This window comes from Hyperolius riggenbachi, chromosome 5 (genome assembly GCF_040937935.1).
Source record: "Hyperolius riggenbachi isolate aHypRig1 chromosome 5, aHypRig1.pri, whole genome shotgun sequence".
NCBI lineage: Eukaryota > Metazoa > Chordata > Amphibia > Anura > Hyperoliidae > Hyperolius > Hyperolius riggenbachi.
The window spans coordinates 445,731,303-445,755,614 of record NC_090650.1 but is presented as its reverse complement, the minus strand read 5'-3'; the positions used below and the strand labels follow the sequence as shown (position 1 = coordinate 445,755,614).

At 49.0% G+C, this 24,312-nt stretch overlaps 1 protein-coding gene across 1 annotated transcript in view; it reads left to right on the top strand.

The window, feature by feature from the left end:
• Nucleotides 1-24,312, top strand: part of PPP1R16A (protein phosphatase 1 regulatory subunit 16A) — a 129,703-nt gene that overhangs the window by 86,936 nt on the left and 18,455 nt on the right. Inside the window, exons 3-9 of the mRNA XM_068238163.1 lie at nt 5,347-5,417; nt 14,704-14,849; nt 16,763-16,866; nt 19,035-19,159; nt 22,802-22,927; nt 23,006-23,081; nt 23,507-23,636. Coding sequence (XP_068094264.1) covers nt 5,347-5,417; nt 14,704-14,849; nt 16,763-16,866; nt 19,035-19,159; nt 22,802-22,927; nt 23,006-23,081; nt 23,507-23,636 — 778 coding nt within the window. The remainder of the gene's footprint in view (nt 1-5,346; nt 5,418-14,703; nt 14,850-16,762; nt 16,867-19,034; nt 19,160-22,801; nt 22,928-23,005; nt 23,082-23,506; nt 23,637-24,312) is intronic.

Genomic DNA, 24,312 nt, shown 5'->3' with positions numbered 1-24,312 from the left:
AAAACACTCACGTGGCCGAAGGGCTGTTTTAGGCGAAAATCTCACTGCAGAGCGCTGTTTTGATCACTTTTCGTTTTTAAAGATCCGCTCCCATTGACTTGCACTAAAATTGCGGCAAAATATCTGCAATCGCTATTTTTTAAAGAATCTTCATTTTACAGCAATTTTAGAGTGGACCTGAACTCTTGTACAGGACAAAAGGAAAACAGAGAAATGCACCCTGTGTGTATTTAGAAGATTTAGCTTGCCTAATTCCCCCTCATCTGTGTCTAATCACAAGTTGTAATTTGGTCTCTCCCCGTGTCTCCTGACTGCCATAGGAGAGGAGCTAATTTTGTAAACACAGGATGTTAACCCTATGTCTGCTTCCATGAAAGCAGGGAGTAGACACACTGCAGATTTATTGCAGGATGTGTATCAGCTGTAACAAAGAAATGTTTCTCTGTAAAGTTTATTATGCTGTTGTGTGTCTTTTAGAGCAGAGGAAGTTCTGAGTTCAGGTCCATTTTAATGCAAGTCAGTCAAAAACTGATTGAAAAGCGCTCTGGAGTGTGCCTCTGCCCTTATACTACACGGGAGTGCGCCTCTGCCCTTATACTACACGGGAGTGCGCCTCTGCCCTTATACTACACGGGAGTGCGCCTCTGCCCTTATACTACACGGGAGTGCGCCTCTGCCCTTATACTACACGGGAGTGCGCCTCTGCCCTTATACTACACGGGAGTGCGCCTCTGCCCTTATACTACACGGGAGTGCGCCTCTGCCCTTATACTACACGGGAGTGCGCCTCTGCCCTTATACTACACGGGAGTGCGCCTCTGCCCTTATACTACACGGGAGTGCGCCTCTGCCCTTATACTACACGGGAGTGCGCCTCTGCCCTTATACTACACGGGAGTGCGCCTCTGCCCTTATACTACACGGGAGTGCGCCTCTGCCCTTATACTACACGGGAGTGCGCCTCTGCCCTTATACTACACGGGAGTGCGCCTCTGCCCTTATACTACACGGGAGTGCGCCTCTGCCCTTATACTACACGGGAGTGCGCCTCTGCCCTTATACTACACGGGAGTGCGCCTCTGCCCTTATACTAAACGGGAGTGCGCCTCTGCCCTTATACTACACGGGAGTGCGCCTCTGCCCTTATACTACACGGGAGTGCGCCTCTGCCCTTATACTACACGGGAGTGCGCCTCTGCCCTTATACTACACGGGAGTGCGCCTCTGCCCTTATACTACACGGGAGTGCGCCTCTGCCCTTATACTACACGGGAGTGCGCCTCTGCCCTTATACTACACGGGAGTGCGCCTCTGCCCTTATACTACACGGGAGTGCGCCTCTGCCCTTATACTACACGGGAGTGCGCCTCTGCCCTTATACTACACGGGAGTGCGCCTCTGCCCTTATACTACACGGGAGTGCGCCTCTGCCCTTATACTACACGGGAGTGCGCCTCTGCCCTTATACTACACGGGAGTGCGCCTCTGCCCTTATACTACACGGGAGTGCGCCTCTGCCCTTATACTACACGGGAGTGCGCCTCTGCCCTTATACTACACGGGAGTGCGCCTCTGCCCTTATACTACACGGGAGTGCGCCTCTGCCCTTATACTACACGGGAGTGCGCCTCTGCCCTTATACTACACGGGAGTGCGCCTCTGCCCTTATACTACACGGGAGTGCGCCTCTGCCCTTATACTACACGGGAGTGCGCCTCTGCCCTTATACTACACGGGAGTGCGCCTCTGCCCTTATACTACACGGGAGTGCGCCTCTGCCCTTATACTACACGGGAGTGCGCCTCTGCCCTTATACTACACGGGAGTGCGCCTCTGCCCTTATACTACACGGGAGTGCGCCTCTGCCCTTATACTACACGGGAGTGCGCCTCTGCCCTTATACTACACGGGAGTGCGCCTCTGCCCTTATACTACACGGGAGTGCGCCTCTGCCCTTATACTACACGGGAGTGCGCCTCTGCCCTTATACTACACGGGAGTGCGCCTCTGCCCTTATACTACACGGGAGTGCGCCTCTGCCCTTATACTACACGGGAGTGCGCCTCTGCCCTTATACTACACGGGAGTGCGCCTCTGCCCTTATACTACACGGGAGTGCGCCTCTGCCCTTATACTACACGGGAGTGCGCCTCTGCCCTTATACTACACGGGAGTGCGCCTCTGCCCTTATACTACACGGGAGTGCGCCTCTGCCCTTATACTACACGGGAGTGCGCCTCTGCCCTTATACTACACGGGAGTGCGCCTCTGCCCTTATACTACACGGGAGTGCGCCTCTGCCCTTATACTACACGGGAGTGCGCCTCTGCCCTTATACTACACGGGAGTGCGCCTCTGCCCTTATACTACACGGGAGTGCGCCTCTGCCCTTATACTACACGGGAGTGCGCCTCTGCCCTTATACTACACGGGAGTGCGCCTCTGCCCTTATACTACACGGGAGTGCGCCTCTGCCCTTATACTACACGGGAGTGCGCCTCTGCCCTTATACTACACGGGAGTGCGCCTCTGCCCTTATACTACACGGGAGTGCGCCTCTGCCCTTATACTACACGGGAGTGCGCCTCTGCCCTTATACTACACGGGAGTGCGCCTCTGCCCTTATACTACACGGGAGTGCGCCTCTGCCCTTATACTACACGGGAGTGCGCCTCTGCCCTTATACTACACGGGAGTGCGCCTCTGCCCTTATACTACACGGGAGTGCGCCTCTGCCCTTATACTACACGGGAGTGCGCCTCTGCCCTTATACTACACGGGAGTGCGCCTCTGCCCTTATACTACACGGGAGTGCGCCTCTGCCCTTATACTACACGGGAGTGCGCCTCTGCCCTTATACTACACGGGAGTGCGCCTCTGCCCTTATACTACACGGGAGTGCGCCTCTGCCCTTATACTACACGGGAGTGCGCCTCTGCCCTTATACTACACGGGAGTGCGCCTCTGCCCTTATACTACACGGGAGTGCGCCTCTGCCCTTATACTACACGGGAGTGCGCCTCTGCCCTTATACTACACGGGAGTGCGCCTCTGCCCTTATACTACACGGGAGTGCGCCTCTGCCCTTATACTACACGGGAGTGCGCCTCTGCCCTTATACTACACGGGAGTGCGCCTCTGCCCTTATACTACACGGGAGTGCGCCTCTGCCCTTATACTACACGGGAGTGCGCCTCTGCCCTTATACTACACGGGAGTGCGCCTCTGCCCTTATACTACACGGGAGTGCGCCTCTGCCCTTATACTACACGGGAGTGCGCCTCTGCCCTTATACTACACGGGAGTGCGCCTCTGCCCTTATACTACACGGGAGTGCGCCTCTGCCCTTATACTACACGGGAGTGCGCCTCTGCCCTTATACTACACGGGAGTGCGCCTCTGCCCTTATACTACACGGGAGTGCGCCTCTGCCCTTATACTACACGGGAGTGCGCCTCTGCCCTTATACTACACGGGAGTGCGCCTCTGCCCTTATACTACACGGGAGTGCGCCTCTGCCCTTATACTACACGGGAGTGCGCCTCTGCCCTTATACTACACGGGAGTGCGCCTCTGCCCTTATACTACACGGGAGTGCGCCTCTGCCCTTATACTACACGGGAGTGCGCCTCTGCCCTTATACTACACGGGAGTGCGCCTCTGCCCTTATACTACACGGGAGTGCGCCTCTGCCCTTATACTACACGGGAGTGCGCCTCTGCCCTTATACTACACGGGAGTGCGCCTCTGCCCTTATACTACACGGGAGTGCGCCTCTGCCCTTATACTACACGGGAGTGCGCCTCTGCCCTTATACTACACGGGAGTGCGCCTCTGCCCTTATACTACACGGGAGTGCGCCTCTGCCCTTATACTACACGGGAGTGCGCCTCTGCCCTTATACTACACGGGAGTGCGCCTCTGCCCTTATACTACACGGGAGTGCGCCTCTGCCCTTATACTACACGGGAGTGCGCCTCTGCCCTTATACTACACGGGAGTGCGCCTCTGCCCTTATACTACACGGGAGTGCGCCTCTGCCCTTATACTACACGGGAGTGCGCCTCTGCCCTTATACTACACGGGAGTGCGCCTCTGCCCTTATACTACACGGGAGTGCGCCTCTGCCCTTATACTACACGGGAGTGCGCCTCTGCCCTTATACTACACGGGAGTGCGCCTCTGCCCTTATACTACACGGGAGTGCGCCTCTGCCCTTATACTACACGGGAGTGCGCCTCTGCCCTTATACTACACGGGAGTGCGCCTCTGCCCTTATACTACACGGGAGTGCGCCTCTGCCCTTATACTACACGGGAGTGCGCCTCTGCCCTTATACTACACGGGAGTGCGCCTCTGCCCTTATACTACACGGGAGTGCGCCTCTGCCCTTATACTACACGGGAGTGCGCCTCTGCCCTTATACTACACGGGAGTGCGCCTCTGCCCTTATACTACACGGGAGTGCGCCTCTGCCCTTATACTACACGGGAGTGCGCCTCTGCCCTTATACTACACGGGAGTGCGCCTCTGCCCTTATACTACACGGGAGTGCGCCTCTGCCCTTATACTACACGGGAGTGCGCCTCTGCCCTTATACTACACGGGAGTGCGCCTCTGCCCTTATACTACACGGGAGTGCGCCTCTGCCCTTATACTACACGGGAGTGCGCCTCTGCCCTTATACTACACGGGAGTGCGCCTCTGCCCTTATACTACACGGGAGTGCGCTGCGTTTTTGCAGTTCCACGCAGATAACGAAGCGCAAGGACATCAGCAAAACAATGAAAATCGCAGGCACCCTTTAATACTATTTTCTCCTGGTGTTCCTAGCATCCAGTGACAATTTTACCTCCAAGTGACAACTGCCGCAAAATCGCATTGCATTTGCAATTTGCACTGTAAAAGAGCCCTAAATCACAAAGATTTACGTGGCACCAATCTACGACTATAGCAACATTTTATGGCATGACTAAGCAATCATCTTCTGCTTCCAGAGGTGGAAGTCCCGCCCCCTTAGCTTCCAGTGATTGCTCAGCTGATCATGTGACTCTCTCAGCTACAGCAGACAGCATCTAAAGTGAAAATCCAGAGACGGTTTTTCTTTGAATTCTGGATAAAAGGCAAAGGTTGCAGCCGCTGGTTTTTATTGCTGTCTCGGCTGTGTTAGGGTAGATCGCCAAACCCGAGACGCAGATTATGGAGGCGGAGACGGCAGTAACAGCCAGGAACACGTTCCACACTCACCCCGACATTTATCAGGAGCTGCACTTCATATTGTATTTATATTATTTATACTTTACATTCTGCACTCTGAACTCATACTGCTTTTTCTTCCTTTTACAGTTCGGAGGTTGCTGCAGAACGGTTTCAGCCCCAATCTGTACAACGAGGACGGTCTGACAGCGCTACACCAGGTACGTGAGGGAACTGCGGGGTGGGGGAGGGAGTGCTGTACACTAAAACTATTAGTGGGCCCTAATCAGTACACTAATAAGCTTGTTATCAGTATTACTCCAGCCATGATAACTCCAGTATGTACAGTCTATGCTCTTATTCTATCCCTGTACTGATAGTAAACTAGCAGCAGCGTGTGCTGATCTCTGCTACTCCCAGTATGTACAGTCTATGCTCTTATTCTATCCCTGTACTGATAGTAAACTAGCTGCAGTGTGTGCTGATCTCTGCTGCCTCCAGTATGTACAGTATAAGCTGTTACTCTGTGCCTGTACTGATAGTAAACTAGCTGCAGTGTGTGCTGATCTCTGCTGCCTCCAGTATGTACAGTATAAGCTGTTACTCTGTGCCTGTACTGATAGTAAACTAGCTGCAGCGTGTGCTGATCTCTGCTGCCTCCAGAATGTGCATTATAAGTTGTTACTCGGCACCTATACTGATAGTAAACTAGCTGCAGTGTGTGCTGATCTCTGCTGCCTCCAGTATGTACAGTATAAGCTGTTACTCTGTGCCTGTACTGATGGTAAACTAGCTGCAGTGTGTGCTGATCTCTGCTGCCTCCAGTGTGTACAGTATAAGCTGTTACTCTGTGCCTATACTGATAGTAAACTAGCTGCAGTGTGTGCTGATCTCTGCTACCTCCAGTATGTACAGTATAAGCTGTTACTCTGTGCCTGTACTGATGGTAAACTAGCTGCAGTGTGTGCTGATCTCTGCTACCTCCAGTATGTACAGTATAAGCTGTTACTCTGTGCCTGTACTGACAGTAAACTAGCTGCAGTGTGTGCTGATCTCTGCTGCCTCCAGTATGTACAGTATAAGCTGTTACTCTGTGCCTGTACTGATAGTAAACTAGCTGCAGTGTGTGCTGATCTCTGCTACCTCCAGTATGTACAGTATAAGCTGTTACTCTGTGCCTGTACTGATAGTAAACTAGCTGCAGTGCGTGCTGATCTCTGCTGCCTCCAGTGTGTACAGTATAAGCTGTTACTCTGTGCCTGTACTGATGGTAAACTAGCTGCAGTGTGTGCTGATCTCTGCTGCATCCAGCATGTACAGTATAAGCTGTTACTCTGTGCCTGTACTGATGGTAAACTAGCTGCAGTGTGTGCTGATCTCTGCTGCCTCCAGCATGTACAGTATAAGCTGTTACTCTGTGCCTGTACTGATGGTAAACTAGCTGCAGTGTGTGCTGATCTATGCTGCCTCCAGTGTGTACAGTATAAGCTGTTACTCTGTGCCTGTACTGATAGTAAACTAGCTGCAGTGTGTGCTGATCTCTGCTACCTCCAGTATGTACAGTATAAGCTGTTACTCTGTGCCTGTACTGATGGTAAACTAGCTGCAGTGTGTGCTGATCTCTGCTCCCTCCAGTATGTACAGTATAAGCTGTTACTGTGTGCCTGTACTGATGGTAAACTAGCTGCAGTGTGTGCTGATCTCTGCTGCCTCCAGTATGTACAGTATAAGCTGTTACTCTGTGCCTGTACTGATGGTAAACTAGCTGCAGTGTGTGCTGATCTCTGCTGCCTCCAGTATGTACGGTATAAGCTGTTACTCTGTGCCTGTACTGATAGTAAACTAGCTGCAGTGTGTGCTGATCTCTGCTACCTCCAGTATGTACAGTATAAGCTGTTACTCTGTGCCTGTACTGATGGTAAACTAGATGCAGTGTGTGCTGATCTCTGCTACCTCCAGTATACGCTGTTATGCTGGATACACACGTTGAGATTTCCCGGTCGATTCCCTGGATCGAATCGATTATTTCCAACATGCTCGATTTGGATTTCGATCGTTTCTGCCGTTGATTTGGCATACTTAACATGCAAATCGACGGCAGAAACGATCGAAATCCGAATCGAGCATGTTGGAAATAATCGATTCGATCCCGGGAATCGAACGGGAAATCTCAACATGTGTATTCAGCATTACTCTCAGCCTGTACTGATAGTAAACCAGCTGCAGTTTGTGTTATTTCTGATAACCCCAGTGTTTAAAACTATCCCTACTGATGCTACAAAGTTTAATGAACTCTCTTAACTGATTAGCATGTCTATGCATACCAGGATACATTAGGATAAGCTGATTGGTTGTGTACATCACTTGTAATGTAAAGCTTGCTGGGAACATGTCAGGGATTTAAGCAAGTTTACATTGATTAGCACAAGTGAGTATAAATACAGAAATAGGCTATTAGTGTCTATCATGTGGTCAGGCTGTTATATTATGAAGATTTGATGGATACATTGCTGTGTGAGTGTCCTCTCTCCTCCTGTCTGACCCTGATCCCAGCTTCTGTATCCTCTCAGTTACCGCAAGACGTCCTTAGATTTACCCATTACAATTCTAATTACCCTTCATCACCTGGGTCTGATAAATCCTCAGATTGCTAACATCATGTAAGCAAGGAAACATTAGTAGGAGGGGCTTACAGAGAACTATAGACAGTTCTGGAGACCCGAAACCAAAGATTGCCATACACTTATCAATTCACTCAGATCTGCTATCGATGCGATGGGCTTCTGACCGATTGGTTGTTCTATCAATGATAGCCAATAGTGCTGCACAGGACCAGTTAGTGCCACCTTGAAATTCAATAGATTTTGAATAGATTTCATTTATTAACAAAAAGTGTATTCCTAGTGTGTGGCACAGAACAGATAGATCTGGAATCTATCGGATGGTCGAATCTGGTGGTCATCTGTAAGTGTGTGTGGCCACCTTAACCTTCAGTGAACCTGTCCTACTGCTCCTGAACATGATTTCTTTAGATATCCCACAGCTTTATTTTATACTTCAAAACTTAAAAAGTAGAGTTAATGTTTTACTGTCTCTGCTGAATGACACAGTCTTTTTCAATGTCCCAGAGCTAAATTGTATGAACGCTTGACCTTTTTTTTTATCTATCCCCTGCTGTTCTCTGCCAGGCAATAGTTTTGTCTGTAGTTTCTCATAAGTGAAGGTTACGCTAGGCCTGAACGATTTTAGGAAAAAATTTAATTGAGCGATTTCTGTCCGAAATTACGATTTCGATTTGATTAACGATTTCCTTCAAATCAAGCTTTGTTCCCCCCTTTGTGCCTGTTTGTTCCACCTCTGTCCCCCTGTCTCTCCTTGTGCCCCCTTTGCCTCTTCATGCCTCCTCTCGGTCTCTCTCTTGCCCCCTTTGTGTCTCTGGACATAGCTTCAAGCACGAGTCCAGCGATGCCAGTCTATCCACTTCTCCTCCTGCAGGCTCTAATGCACGGCATACTTCCTGTATGTCATGTGACATACAGGAACCCAGAGTTTTGCCAAGCACAAGAGCCGGCAGAAGGCGATAGAGGACGGAAGGTATGTCCAACGCTGCGGGCCACACGCACTGGGACTTTGGGAAAGTTTGAAGGCGCTTCTTCAAATTTCACCATTTGGAAATGACATGATCGCGATATTCGCCGCTTTGACGATTCAGAAATTGTGATCTTGGTGATCGCGATTTCGATTTAAAGTCGATTTATCTTTCAGGCCTAGGTTACGCTATAGTCCAGCAAGGTCCGGACTGGATTGAAACTGTCACTTGCATGCCTGAATATTAACTCTTTGAGACAGGAAGTTATTAGTATGCTTGGGACTGTCATATACGTCTGCTTCATCATCTCGCCTCTGGTACATTTTTTAGTTAAGTTTTGGGGCTTATTCCCACTGGTTGCCATGTCCGTTTCCAAATCGAACATAGTGCCTGTTGTGTTTACTAAGGTGCAGTCAAATCGCTCTACCCGCGCCATGCACTGCTATACCCGCTATATGCACTGTTACACCCGCGCCATGCACTGCTATACCCGCTATATGCACTGTTACACCCGCGCCATGCACTGCTATACCCGCTATATGCACTGTTACACCCGCGCCATGCACTGCTATACCCGCTATATGCACTGTTACACCCGCGCCATGCACTGCTATACCCGCTATATGCACTGTTACACCCGCGCCATGCACTGCTATACCCGCTATATGCACTGTTACACCCGCGCCATGCACTGCTATACCCGCTATATGCACTGTTACACCCGCGCCATGCACTGCTATACCCATGCCATGCACTGCTATACCCGCTATACCCATGCCATGCACTGCTATACCCGCTATATGCACTGTTACACCCGCGCCATGCACTGCTATACCCGCTATATGCACTGTTACACCCGCGCCATGCACTGCTATACCCGCTATATGCACTGTTACACCCGCGCCATGCACTGCTATACCCATGCCATGCACTGCTATACCCGCTATACCCATGCCATGCACTGCTATACCCGCTATATGCACTGTTACACCCACGCCATGCACTGCTATACCCGCTATATGCACTGTTACACCTGCGCCATGCACTGCTATACCCGCTATATGCACTGTTACACCTGCGCCATGCACTGCTATACCCGCTATATGCACTGTTACACCCGCGCCATGCACTGCTATACCCGCTATATGCACTGTTACACCTGCGCCATGCACTGCTATACCCGCTATATGCACTGTTACACCCACGCCATGCACTGCTATACCCGCTATATGCACTGTTACACCTGCGCCATGCACTGCTATACCCGCTATATGCACTGTTACACCTGCGCCATGCACTGCTATACCCGCTATATGCACTGTTACACCTGCGCCATGCACTGCTATACCCGCTATATGCACTGTTACACCCGCGCCATGCACTGCTATACCCGCTATATGCACTGTTACACCTGCGCCATGCACTGCTATACCCGCTATATGCACTGTTACACCCGCGCCATGCACTGCTATACCCGCTATATGCACTGTTACACCTGCGCCATGCACTGCTATACCCGCTATATGCACTGTTACACCCGCGCCATGCACTGCTATACCCGCTATATGCACTGTTACACCCGCGCCATGCACTGCTATACCCATGCCATGCACTGCTATACCCGCTATACCCATGCCATGCACTGCTATACCCGCTATATGCACTGTTACACCCACGCCATGCACTGCTATACCCGCTATATGCACTGTTACACCTGCGCCATGCACTGCTATACCCGCTATATGCACTGTTACACCTGCGCCATGCACTGCTATACCCGCTATATGCACTGTTACACCCGCGCCATGCACTGCTATACCCGCTATATGCACTGCTATACCCGCGCCATGCACTGCTATACCCGCTATATGCACTGTTACACCCGCGCCATGTACTGCTATACCCGCTATATGCACTGCTATACCCGCGCCATGCACTGCTATACCCGCGCCATGCACTGCTATACCCGCGCCATGCACTGCTATACCCGCTATATGCACTGCTATACCCGCGCCATGCACTGCTATACCCGCGCCATGCACTGCTATACCCGCTATATGCACTGCTATACCCGCGCCATGCACTGCTATACCCGCTATATGCACTGTTACACCTGCGCCATGCACTGCTATACCCGCTATATGCACTGTTACACCCGCGCCATGCACTGCTATACCCGCTATATGCACTGTTACACCCGCGCCATGCACTGCTATACCCATGCCATGCACTGCTATACCCGCTATACCCATGCCATGCACTGCTATACCCGCTATATGCACTGTTACACCCACGCCATGCACTGCTATACCCGCTATATGCACTGTTACACCTGCGCCATGCACTGCTATACCCGCTATATGCACTGTTACACCTGCGCCATGCACTGCTATACCCGCTATATGCACTGTTACACCCGCGCCATGCACTGCTATACCCGCTATATGCACTGTTACACCCGCGCCATGCCATGCACTGCTATACCCGCTATATGCACTGTTACACCCGCGCCATGCACTGCTATACCCGCTATATGCACTGTTACACCCGCGCCATGCACTGCTATACCCGCTATATGCACTGTTACACCTGCGCCATGCCTTGCACTGCTAAAGGGATACGGTCTGCGTAAAGGCGAGAATGAAGCAGAGGATGAGGGGAGATGCTGGTGATAGATAGGAAAGTGCTGCTACACTTTGTATGCGGCCGGCTGTGTGCGGATCTCACGGCTCTGTCCAGTGATGTCACCCTCTGTCAGGAGGTGATTGGTTGTAATCGGGGTATTATTGCTCGTATTTCGGATATCTGTCGAGGTGCTGCGTCTCTTGGCTGGCGATTCGCTGTTGGCTGTAATCGGAGTATTATTCCTGGCATTTCGGATAGCGGTCGGGGTGCCGGGTCTCTACACTGGCGATTCGCTGTTGGTTATAAATGAAGCCCTGATTTAGGGCACCTCCAGTTACGTCAGGTCCTCTTATCTCTCAGTGCAGAGCGGAGGGGCTTTTGTTGTGGACGGCTGGCGGCTTGTGCAGGTTGAGCTTCTTTCTTCTCTCTCGTGTTTTATTGCTGTCGTATCTCCAGATTCCGGCTTTGTTTCCAGCAGGTTTTATGTGACCAGCTCACCCCAGAGACACCATCGGGGGATTTTCAGCCTCCGTAATACCTAATCTCCGGTTGTGTTCCTTGAAGTATAAAGCCCAATCTACACGATACGATTCTTTGTGTGATTCGATTACGATTCTATTTACCATCCGATTAAAATCGACATGTCCATCGGGATTCGATTCAATTTGATTTGCCAATGCAAAACAATGGCAAATCGAATTGAATCAAATCGGATCCCGATCGGACATGTTGGATTTCAGTGTTCTCCCCAGAATTTTTTTCCAGCCGGGCGGCATGAAAAAGTAGCCGGGTGGGGCGCTATAAGGGAATGCACGGCTGGTGCTTCTGAGCGCAACTCTGCTTACAGCAGAGAAGGAGGTGAGCCGATAACAGCCGGGTGCTCATCAAAACTAGCCGGGTGGAGCAGCCAGCTAAAAGAGCCTGGGGAGAACACTGGATTTAATCTGACCGTAAATAGAATCATAATCGAATCACACAAAGAATCGTATCGTGTAGATGGGGCTTAACAGGCAAGGGGACACCCATGGGTGCTGCAGTGTCTTCACAGGGGGCCCCTCGGCCCGGGCGCCCACAGACATGGGGCTCTATTTAGTTGGATTAGCTGACACTTTGTTCTAATGATAATGTTATTATGTATTTATACAGCACTAACATCTCCTGCAGCACATTACAGAGTACATGGTCATGTCACTGACTGTCCTCAGAGGAGCTCACACTCTAATCCTACCATAGTCATAGTCTAATGTCCTACCATATTGTTATTATGTATTTATATAGCACTGACATCTCCTGCAGCACATTACAGAGTACATAGTCATGTCACTGACTGTCCTCAGAGGAGCTCACACTCTAATCCTACCATAGTCATAGTCTAATGTCCTACCATATTATTATTATTATGTATTTATATAGCACTGACATCTCCTGCAGCACATTACAGAGTACATAGTCATGTCACTGACTGTCCTCAGAGGAGCTCACAATGTAATCCTACCACAGTCATAGTCTAATGTCCTACCGTATTATTATTATTATGTATTTATATAGCACTGACATCTTCTGCAACAGAGTACATAGTCATGTCACTGACTGTAATCAGAGGAGCTCACACTCTAAACCTACGATAGTCATAGTCTAATGTCCTGCCATATTATTATTTTGTATTTATATAGCCCTGGCATCTTCTGCAGCACATTACAGAGTACATAGTCATGTCACTGACTGTCCTCAGAGGAGCTCACAATGTAATCCTACCATAGTCATAGTCTAATGTCCTACCATATTATTATTATGTATTTATATAGCACTGACATCTTCTGCAGCACATTACAGAGTATATAGTCATGTCACTTACTGTCCTCAGAGGAGCTCACAATCTAATCCTACCATAGTCATAGTCTTATGTCCTACCATATTATTATTATGTATTTATATAGCACTGACATCTCCTGCAGCACATTACAGAGTACATAGTCATGTCACTGACTGTCCTCAGAGGAGCTCACAATGTAATCCTACCATAGTCATAGTCTAATGTCCTACCATATTATTATTATGTATTTATATAGCATTGACATCTCCTGCAGCACATTACACAGTACATAGTCATGTCACTGACTGTCCTCAGAGGAGCTCACACTCTAATCCTACCATAGTCATAGCCTAATGTCCTACCATATTATTATTATGTATCTACATAGCACTGACATCTCCTGCAGCACATTACAGAGTACATAGTCATGTCACTGACTGTCCTCAGAGGAGCTCACACTCTAATCCTACCATAGTCATAGTCTAATGTCCTACCATATTATTATTATAATTATGTATTTATGTAGCACTGACATCTTCTGCAGCACATTACAGAGTACATAGTCATGTCACTGACTGTCCTCAGAGGGGCTCACAATGTAATCCCTGCCATAGTCATATGTCTATGTATATATTGTGTAGTGCATGTATCATAGTCTAGGGCCAGTTCAGGGAGAAACCAATTAACTTATCTGTATGTTTTGGGATGTGGGAAGAAACCAGAGTGCCAGGAGGAAACCCATGCAGACCCAAGGAGAACATACAAACTCCATGCAGATAGTGCCCTGGCTGGGATTGGAGCCAGGGACCCAGCACTGGAAGGCGAGAGTGTGAATAATTCTGATGCACATGAAATGTATTAGCAGCTTGGTATTGGGGTAATCTGATAGGCTTCCTGATGATACAGTTTGCATTATATTTGCATGCGAGTGCTGATGAGTATCCTCTCCTCTCCCATGCCTCTGGTAATGCTGGAGGGCTGCATGCTTAGTGCCACACCCCAGGCCTGAGTGCTGTACAGAGGCATCACTGTTCTGTAGGTTGCTGATGCTGTCTGTTGCTATGGAGAGGGGAGGAGAAATGACAGCGCAGGGCACAATGGAGGCGGGCGGGGTGGAGAGAACAATGGGCTCAGCCAGTATAGCCCGACACTCTGCATCTCTCACAGGGGCAGCTGTACACTTACTAGACTCTCGGTAGAGGTGGCCTTGGCCAAAAACCAGTAGTGTGAAGGATTTGGATGAAATAATTGTTCACCATCATCTGATACCTGTGTTTGCTGACGAAAACTTCAAATGTAATTATTTTTTGAATAGAACTGAAAAGACACATGGGCCAGTAAGATATAATAAGCTATACGAGTATGAAAAATGGTTTCTTAAAAAAGCCCGGTCAGGCTGTAGCTTGCTCTGGCCTCACTCAGCACCATGAAGTGCACTTTGTTGGTGAATTGCTGACAGTGATCGTTCTCCTCTCCTCAGTGCTGCATCGATGACTACGAAGAAATCGTTCGGATGCTGATCGAGGCCGGAGCCAATGTAAATTCCTGTGACAGCGAGCTATGGACGCCTCTCCACGCCGCAGCCACCTGCGGACACCTCCACCTGGTGGAGCTGCTCATCAAACAGTAAGAGGGGGACGTGTATGGGTATGACTGTGGGGGGGGGACCACTATAGCCGCAATTAACATTGGGTGCAACCATAGACCACAAATTATCAGGCGGGTGCCCAAAATAACTGCTCGGTGATCAGAGAGGGAAGGGGGAGTGGAAGATACCGGACCTGTGTGCAGCAAGTGTTAGCATTTATTTGTAATAAAGCTCAGAGGATAAACGTAAGGTGTGCAATAGTCTTTAAGGTATTCAGTGTCACTTCCTGTTGTTGGGGGGGGGGGGGGGGTTGTTACATGTGACTAAGAATACAATTAAAGGACTTGCATTGGCCATGGTGGTGATGGTTGGTGAGGCACTATTTATTTATTGTATTTATAAAGCGCCAACATATTACGCAGCGCTGTAGCTTGGTGTGTAGCTTGGATTGGTTGGTTGCATTATTTGGGGTTAGATATTGGTGTGATGGTCCTTCAGGACTTGCGTTGGCCATGGTGGTGATGGTTGGGGAGGTGCTATAGCTTGGTGTGTAGGTTGGAGTGATTGGTTGCAGTATTTGGGGTCAGATAGTGGTGCGATTGTCCTTCAGGACTTGCGTTGGCATGGTGGTGATGGTTGGTGAGGCACTATAGCTTGGTGTGTAGCTTGGACTGATTGGTTGCATTATTTGGGGTCAGATAGTGGTGCGATTGTCCTTCAGGACTTGCGTTGGCCATGGTGGTGATGGTTGGGGAGGTGCTATAGCTTGGTGTGTAGCTTGGATTGGTTGGTTGCATTATTTGGGGTCAGATAGTGGTGCGATTGTCCTTCAGTACTTGCGTTGGCCATGGTGGTGATGGTTGGGGAAGTGCTATAGCTTGGTGTGTAGTTTGGATTGGTTGGTTGCATTATTTGGGGTCAGATAGTGGTGCGATTGTCCTTCAGGACTTGCGTTGCCCATGGCGGTGATGGTTTGGGATGTGCTATTGCTTGGTGTGTAGTTTGGACTGATTGCTTGCACTTCTTGGGTCAGATGGTGGTGTGATGATCCTTCAGGGCTTGCATTGGCCATGGTGGTGAAGGTTGACGAGGCACTATAGCTTGGTGTGTAGTTTGGACTGATTGGTTGCATTATTTGGGGTCCGATTGTGGTGCGATTGTCCTTCAGGACTTGCGTTGGCCATGGTGGTGATGGTTGGGGAAGTGCTATAGCTTGGTGTGTAGTTTGGATTGATTGGTTCCGTTATTTGGAGTTAGATATTGGTGTGATGATCCTTCAGGACTTGCGTTGGCCATGGTGGTGATGGTTGGGGAGGTGCTGTAGCTTGGGGTGTAGTTTGGATTGATTGGTTGCATTATTTGGAGTTAGATAGTGGTGCGATTGTCCTTCAGGACTTGCGTTGGCTATGGTGGTGATGGTTGGGGAGGTGATGTAGCTTGGATTGATTTGTTGCTTTATTTGGGGTCAGATATCAGTGTTATAACCCTTCAGTACTTGCATTGGCCATGGTGGTGATGGTTGGTGAGGTGCTATAGCTTGGTGTATAGCTTGGATTGGTTGGTTGCATTATTTGGGGTCAGATTGTGGTGTGATTGTCCTTCAGGACTTGCTTTGGCATGGTGGTGATGGTTGGGGAGATGCTATCGCTTGGTGTGTAGTTTGGACTGATTGGTTGCACTTCTTGGGTCAGATAGTGGTGTGATGATCCTTCAGGACTTGCGTTGGCCATGGTGGTGATGATTGGGGAGGTGATATAGCTTGGTGTGTTGCTTGGATTGGTTGGTTGCATTATTTGTGGTCAGATAGTGGTGTGGTGGTCCTTTGTCAGTATGATGCCCGGGTGGTGATGGGCACCTGGGTGATACAATGAGGTGATGCCAGGAGTGAGAGTGGTAGACTGTCCTCTGGTACCAATAGATGGAAAGCTCACCAATCTCTCTCCCTCTCCAGCAATGCCAATCTCCTGGCTGTGAACTCTGATGGGAACATGCCGTATGACCTCTGTGAGGATGACGTCACGCTGGACCATATAGAGACCGCCATGGCGGAGCAAGGTCAGTACCGTCCAGCCCCCACCCTCTCCACGTCACTCGCTTCTCACCCTCATGAGTAGATTGTGTATTCAGCTGAAGAGACCAGTTCATGGAGTGGGAGAGGCCAGTGTAATCTCTGCTTCCCTCAGCTGCCCGCTGGGCGTCATTTATAGAAAGCACAGGACAGTAGAGATCAGTGAGATGGGAATAATTCCACATTGATGAAGCGTTATGCAAATTCTGGATGCAAATATATGTGGCTTGAAAATGGACCAATCAGTTTCAACCTTGATGGGATTTGATTGGTCCATTTTCAAGCTACATACATTTTCAGACAACATTTACATATTCCTGCATCAACTCAAATTATTTCCATCTCATCGATCATCCCTACTTGACTTCTAGATGAAGTGTTAAAGGGCACCTGAACTGAGAAGGACAGGGAGGCTGCCATATTTATTTCCTTTTAACCAATGCACATTGCCTGGCTGTACTGCTGATCCACTGACTCTAATCCTTTTAGCCATAGCCCCTGAACAAGCATGCAGCAGATCAGGTGTTTCTGACATTATTGTCAGATCTGACAATATTAGCTGCATGCTTGTTTCTAGTGTGATTCAGACACTACTGCAGCCAGAGAGATCAGCAGGACAGCCAGGCAACTGGTATTGTTTAACAGGAAATAAATATGGCAGCCTCCGTATTCCTTTCATTTCAGTCGTCCTGAACATTGCACTGTTAGAATTTTTTTTTTTTTTTGTAAATTAGATGTTTCAAATAAAATAATTAAATCAAACCAAAATCTTTATGGAAATTGGTAAATTTTCAATGAGATTATTTCCATTATATCGGGCAATGGCTGCCACATTTCCTTGTCCGGCACCCAGAGGAAAAATCTTAAGGGGCCCATACACCTAACGATACAGCCGTTTCGATCACAGTGATCGAAACGGCTGTGAAATTGCCGCGCACACCGCTGACAGAACGATCGATTTTCCGTCCACCATGGCTGTGAAATCGCCGCGCAAACCACTGACAGAACGATCGATTTCCGTCCGAAATCGATCGTTCCCGTCGACCCATCCGTGCGGAAGATTTTTCTCGGTCGCCGGCAGGTCGGGAGTGCGTCGATAGCGGCATTCGAATGCCCGACAACCGATGCAATACAGCGGTAATACATTATCTGCTCCAGCCGGCGCGAGTCCCCTGGTCTTCTTCTCCGCTTCGGGCTCCAGAGCTACACAGAACTTCCTGTCCCGGCAGGAAGTTTAAACAGTAGAGCGCCCTCTACTGTTTAAACTTCCCCTGGACAGGAAGTTCAGTAGCCGGAGCGGAGAAAAAGACAGCAGGGACTCGTGCCGGCCGGATCAGGTAATGTATGCGGGAGGGGGGGGGGGGGGGGGGGGCAGCGGCAGCACCACCACAACAGATTGTGAACGGTGTCAGGCTGAAATCGATTCACAATCTGTTTGCATTAAAGGCAGCCATACGATCCCTCTCTGATCAGATTCGATCAGAGGGGGATCTATCTGTTGGTCGAATCTGATGGCAAATCGACCAGTGTATGGCCACCTTTAGGAATGGTGCCGATTTGGTTTCTGTAAAATCTGATTGATATCTGGTGGTGCACAAAGGAAAAAGACGCCACGACACTCTGGATAGTTTACCTGCTGGAGGATGCGTGTTATGGGGCAGACTTGCATCACAACGTCCCTGCGCTGCATTCCTCACATGCCACCACCAGGTGTCACCGCTGTCTGTCACTAGTTTACCTGCTGGAGGATGCGTGTTATGGGGCAGACTTGCATCACAACGTCCCTGCGCTGCATTCCTCACATGTCACCACCAGGTGTCACCGCTGTCTGTCACTAGTTTACCTGCTGGAGGATGCGTGTTATGGGGCAGACTTGCATCACAACGTCCCTGCGCTGCATTCCTCACATGTCACCACCAGGTGTCACCGCTGTCTGTCACTAGTTTACCTGCTGGAGGATGCGTGTTATGGGGCAGACTTGCATCACAACGTCCCTGCGCTGCATTCCTCACATGTCACCACCAGGTGTCACCGTTGTCTGTCATTAGTTTACCTGCTGGAGGATGCATGTAGCAATGCTTACATCACTGCGTCCCTGCGTTGCATTCCTCACATGTCACCACCAGGTGTCACCGCTGTCTGTCACTCTCCCCAGGCATCACTCAGGAGAAGATCGAGGAGGCCCGAGCGGCCACAGAACAGGCCATGATGGCCGACATTAAGCAGCTGGTGGAGGCGGGGTCAGAGGTCAACGCTCAGGACGAGTCCGGCACCAGTTTGGTGAGTGTGGCCCGTGTGCCGATAGGTCAAATAATTGTATATTTGCCTGGGCTCAGTCCTACACAGACTCTGCCTAGTATGCATGCTGCACTATTATACATGTTTCAGGGTTAGGGTTGGGATACATGTTACAGGGTTAGCACAAAGTGGGAAAGAGGCGCCCCAGGGTGTAATAAAATTGTTAAATACAAAATAAGAAAATATGAGATGGCTTACCTCAATGAAGACACGTTCATATAATAAATACATTTGAATCTGCACTGGCAACAAGTTTCCTGGGTCTGTGGCCTCTTCCTCAGGCCTAAAGTCATTGAACACAAGACACTTCTGCCCCAGCACTGACACAACACATAAACATATACATGTATATACAACAATGGCAGAAGATCTCAAATCTATATAAAAGAGTATAAAAACCTTTATAAACTTCCGTCATACAGTTGTGCAGCAATAATCCTCTCACTGGAGAAACTAAAAATGTGCAGAGATTTCACAAAGTCATCCAAGGATGTGGAACAACATTTAAAATAAAGTTTTAATTATTTTATATATTTATTTATTTTAGTAGATTGAAAAAGTTATGAGTACTTAGTTGCTACTATAGCAGAAAGCTATTTTACGGCACTAGAAAACTGACAGTTGACGGATAGTGATGCTCAAATCCGAATTCCGGTGAATCCGGATAGTTGCTATCCGGATATCTCCCAGTCACCTGTGCGGGGGGGTCAAGCTTACCTGTCTGACGTCTTCTTCAGTCCGTCCCTCGGCGCCTCCCATGATGCGTTCCACGCGCGTCACGTGACTACAAACACTTCCTCCTTCAACCCGGAAGAAGGAAGTGTTTGTAGTGTGTGCCCCCCCCCCCCCGTATGAATAATTCAGGGCTCCTGTGTCTGTGCCTCGCAGTGTCATGTGACTTCCTCACCACTCAGCCCGGCAGACTTATTATCCAGGTCAGGGTGGAGTATGAGGAGATCACACATACTGCAGTTATAGAGATGTGCAGCACTGAGAGAGAGAGGAGGCGCAGGGACTGCAGGAGCTCCCTCTGGTGGAGTATGAGGGGATCACACATCCTGCAGTTATAGAGATGTGCAGCACTGAGAGAGAGAGGAGGCGCAGGGACTGCAGGAGCTCCCTCTGGTGGAGTATGAGGGGATCACACATCCTGCAGTTATAGAGATGAGCAGCACTGAGAGAGAGAGGAGGCACAGGGACTGCAGGAGCTCCCTCTGGTGGAGTATGAGGGGATCACACATCCTGCAGTTATAGAGATGTGCAGCACTGAGAGAGAGAGGAGGCACAGGGACTGCAGGAGCTCCCTCTGGTGGAGTATGAGGGGATCACACATCCTGCAGTTATAGAGATGTGCAGCACTGAGCCTGTGTGCTCAGCATTCTGTATCTCCAGATTCCGGCCTCACTTCCCAGCAAGGGCACTCTGTGTGGGGCAGGACTTGTAGAGAGGAAGCACAGGCACTGCAGGAGCTCCCTCTGGTGGAGTATGAGGGGATCACACATCCTGCAGTTATAGAGATGTGCAGCACTGAGAGAGAGAGAGGAGGCGCAGGGACTGCAGGAGCTCCCTCTGGTGGAGTATGAGGGGATCACACATCCTGCAGTTATAGAGATGTGCAGCACTGAGAGAGAGAGAGGAGGCGCAGGGACTGCAGGAGCTCCCTCTGGTGGAGTATGAGGGGATCACACATCCTGCAGTTATAGAGATGTGCAGCACTGAGCCTGTGTGCTCAGCATTCTGTATCTCCAGATTCCGGTGTAATGTCTGATTGCGCTGCCCGGAAGCTCCCTTCCACACTGAGTAGCACGCATGCTGGTTCTGGGGCTCCCTTTCACACTGAGTAGCACGCATGCTGGTTCTGGGGCTCCCTTTCACACTGAGTATCACGCATGCTCAGTGTGAAGTTAATTATGCTGTTGATGGTAAAATAATAAATATCTCTGCTTCCTCACACGCCTCAAATTTTGAGGTTAGGGAGAGGATCCCCCCGAACGACCTCTATGCCAAATTGCAGCCCGCGAGACCCGCTGGTTCAGGAGATAGATTAGAGAAACCTATGTTGGGAACCAGCGGGGCTCGGGGGCTGTTTTTGGCATAGAGGTCGTTCGGGGGGTCCCCTCCCTACCCTGACAATTTGAGGAGTGTAGGATGTGAGGAAGCGGAGATATTTAGTATTTTATCAGCAGCAGCATAATTAAATAGGAACTGTGGCCGCACAGTCTCCCAGGCTAATTTCGCCCTAGGGCCCAATTGTTACTTGAACCGGCCCTGGCTGGTCCCCCGCGGCTGAGCCCTTATCGGTGAATGGGATCGTGTGTTCTCAAAGCCGATCACAGTGCCTGTAACAAATGGTAACAAACGTGACCAAAGTGAAAGCAAACATACAGAAACAAATTACTTCCTGTGTAGTGTTCAGTGGGGACATCTAGTGAACAAAAAAAATACAAGCAAACTACATGCATATTACATAAATTAAATACCCATTAGTTATTAATTCTTTATTCCCCCTCCTTATTATTATTAGAATACAACACTTGTAAAAACCACGGCATTTAAAAAAATATGTTAAGTTACCTTAGGAACGCAGCTTATATATATATATATATATATATATATATATCTATCATGAGGGTATATTACTGTTATTTTTGGAAATGGGGGCTCATAATTGGATAGTATATAGAAATACAAAATGGGGAAAAAAAACTTTATGTCCAAATAATATACAGTATAATCACCATACGTTGTACTAGGAACATGTTTTATATGTTGTAATAACCAGGACAAATGGGCAAATAAAGTGTGGGTTTTATTTAGAAACTATAATAGAAATGAATGTTTTAATTTTTGTTTTCTTTCTTTCCCTTTCCTGTTAAAGGAATCAGCAGCCAAAATATGCTCATAGCCCCCCCCCCCCCCCCCCCGAAGTATTTATACATGTTAATTAGATCTCCTCTAAGGCGTCTTTTCTCTAGACTAAATAAACCCGGTTTATCTAACCTTTCTCGATAAGTGAGACCTTCCATCCCACGTATCAATTTTGTTGCTCGTCTCACCTGCTCTAAAACTGCAATATCTTATTTGTAATGTGGTGCCCAGAACTGAATTCCTTATTCCAGATGTGGCCTTACTAGAGAGTTAAACAGGGGCAATATTATGCTAGCATCTCGAGTTTTTATTTCCCTTTTAATGCATCCCAAAATTTTGTTAGCTTTAGCTGCAGCGGCTTGGCATTGAGTACGATTATTTAACTTGTTGTCGATGAGTACTCCTAAGTCCTTCTCCAAGTTTGATGTCCCCAACTGTATCCCATTTATTTTGTATGGTGCTAGACCATTAGTACGTCCAAAATGCATGACTTTACATTTGTCAACATTGAATTTCATCTGCCATGTATGTGCCCATATAGCCATCCTATCCAGATCCTGTTGCAATATGACACTATCTTCCTGAGAGTTAATGATTCTGCACAATTTTGTATCATCTGCAAAAATAGCAACATTGCTCACTACTGCATCTACTAGGTCATTAATAAATAAATTGAAGATCTGTTGTGCAGCGCTGTGTAAATATGTTAGCATTTATAAATCCTGTGTAATAATAGCGCCCCCCTGTGTCTTGCAGCTGCACATTGCGGCAGCGAATGGTTACCTGGATGCGGCGGAGCTGCTGCTGGAGCACAAGGCCTCTGTGACGGCTCGGGACTGTGATGGGTGGGAGCCTCTCCATGCCGCGGCGTGCTGGGGACAGGTAAGAAGTCACACGAGGAGGACGCCATGATGACACCTCACGTCCGGCGTGCTGACATCACTGTCGTCTGTATTCCAGATTCACCTGGTGGAGCTGCTCGTGGCCCACGGAGGCGACCTCAATTCTAAATCCCTCCTGGATGAGACTCCTGTGGGTGCGTATAAAGGGTTAATCTGTAATATAAGCTGTGACCCCTCCCACTTCCGCCAGGAGAATAAAACCAATATAGAAGGGGGCGGGGCAAGACTGCATTCCGCCAGCATGTAACCCTTAAAGGCGAGCATAGTCTCATAAAGAGAAGAAACAGAGAGCCACCTCTTCTGCTGATTAATGGAGAGTTTCTAAAACGGCCTCCTCCCCCTTGCTCATGAACGGGGCAATTAGTGTTGATTTAAACCTCCAAATAAGTCACGTCCTCCCCCCATATTCTTGCCACAAACCTCCCCCCATACTTCCGTCACATCTCCCTCTCCATATGCCCCCCTACTTCCGTCACATACCCCCCATATTCTAGGCACCTCCCTCCCCAATCACCTGGCACGTCCCCCCATACTAAGCCTTTCTCCCTCCATTCTGCAGACGTGTGCGGTGACGAGGGGGTCCGGAACAAGATGATGGAACTGAAACACAAACACGATGCCATCAAGAAGTCCCAAGACAAGCACAAGAGCGCCCTCCAGAGGAGAACGTCCAGCGCGGGGAGCCGAGGGTACGCTCTTTACTGGAGATTAATAACCGTTGTTGGTGGGAATTATTTCTCATCTGCATAACTCCAAACTTTTGAGATAAGAAAGGACACTTTAGGACATGCTCATGCCACACCTCTAACCACGCCCCCACCACACCCCTCACCATGCATATCACAAAGAATTCAGAATCTAAACATGTAGTTTTATCAATCAGACCACACTGGTCCTCTCTATCATCAGTAGTTATCCTCTGAAAATAAGAGATATATCAATTTAAATGATAGGAATAAAGTTTAGAGTTAAACACATTTTTTTATTAGAGAAATCCAGGGGCTGTGGAGTTGGTACAGAAATCATCTGACTCCGACGCCTCAGTTTTTGAAACCACCGACTCCGGGTACCCAAAATGACTCCGAGTCCTTAGTCTAATACTGACCAGAACTAAGGATTTGGTACAAAAATCATCCGACTCCTCAGTTTATGAAACCTCCGACTCCCAGTCCTGGAAGAGGGACACCTGAGGAGGAAAGAGTCAGAGGGTTTGGTTCGCAAAGAGGGACAGTTTGGAGCTCGGCATCCATGGTTGGGATTTGTGTTCTGTAGAGAAACGCTCAGCATTGTGAGGAGACCTCGGTGGTCTTCTCCTTCACTTGCCCCCGATATGTGCTGTGTGATTGGCCAGCGAGGAGATCTCAG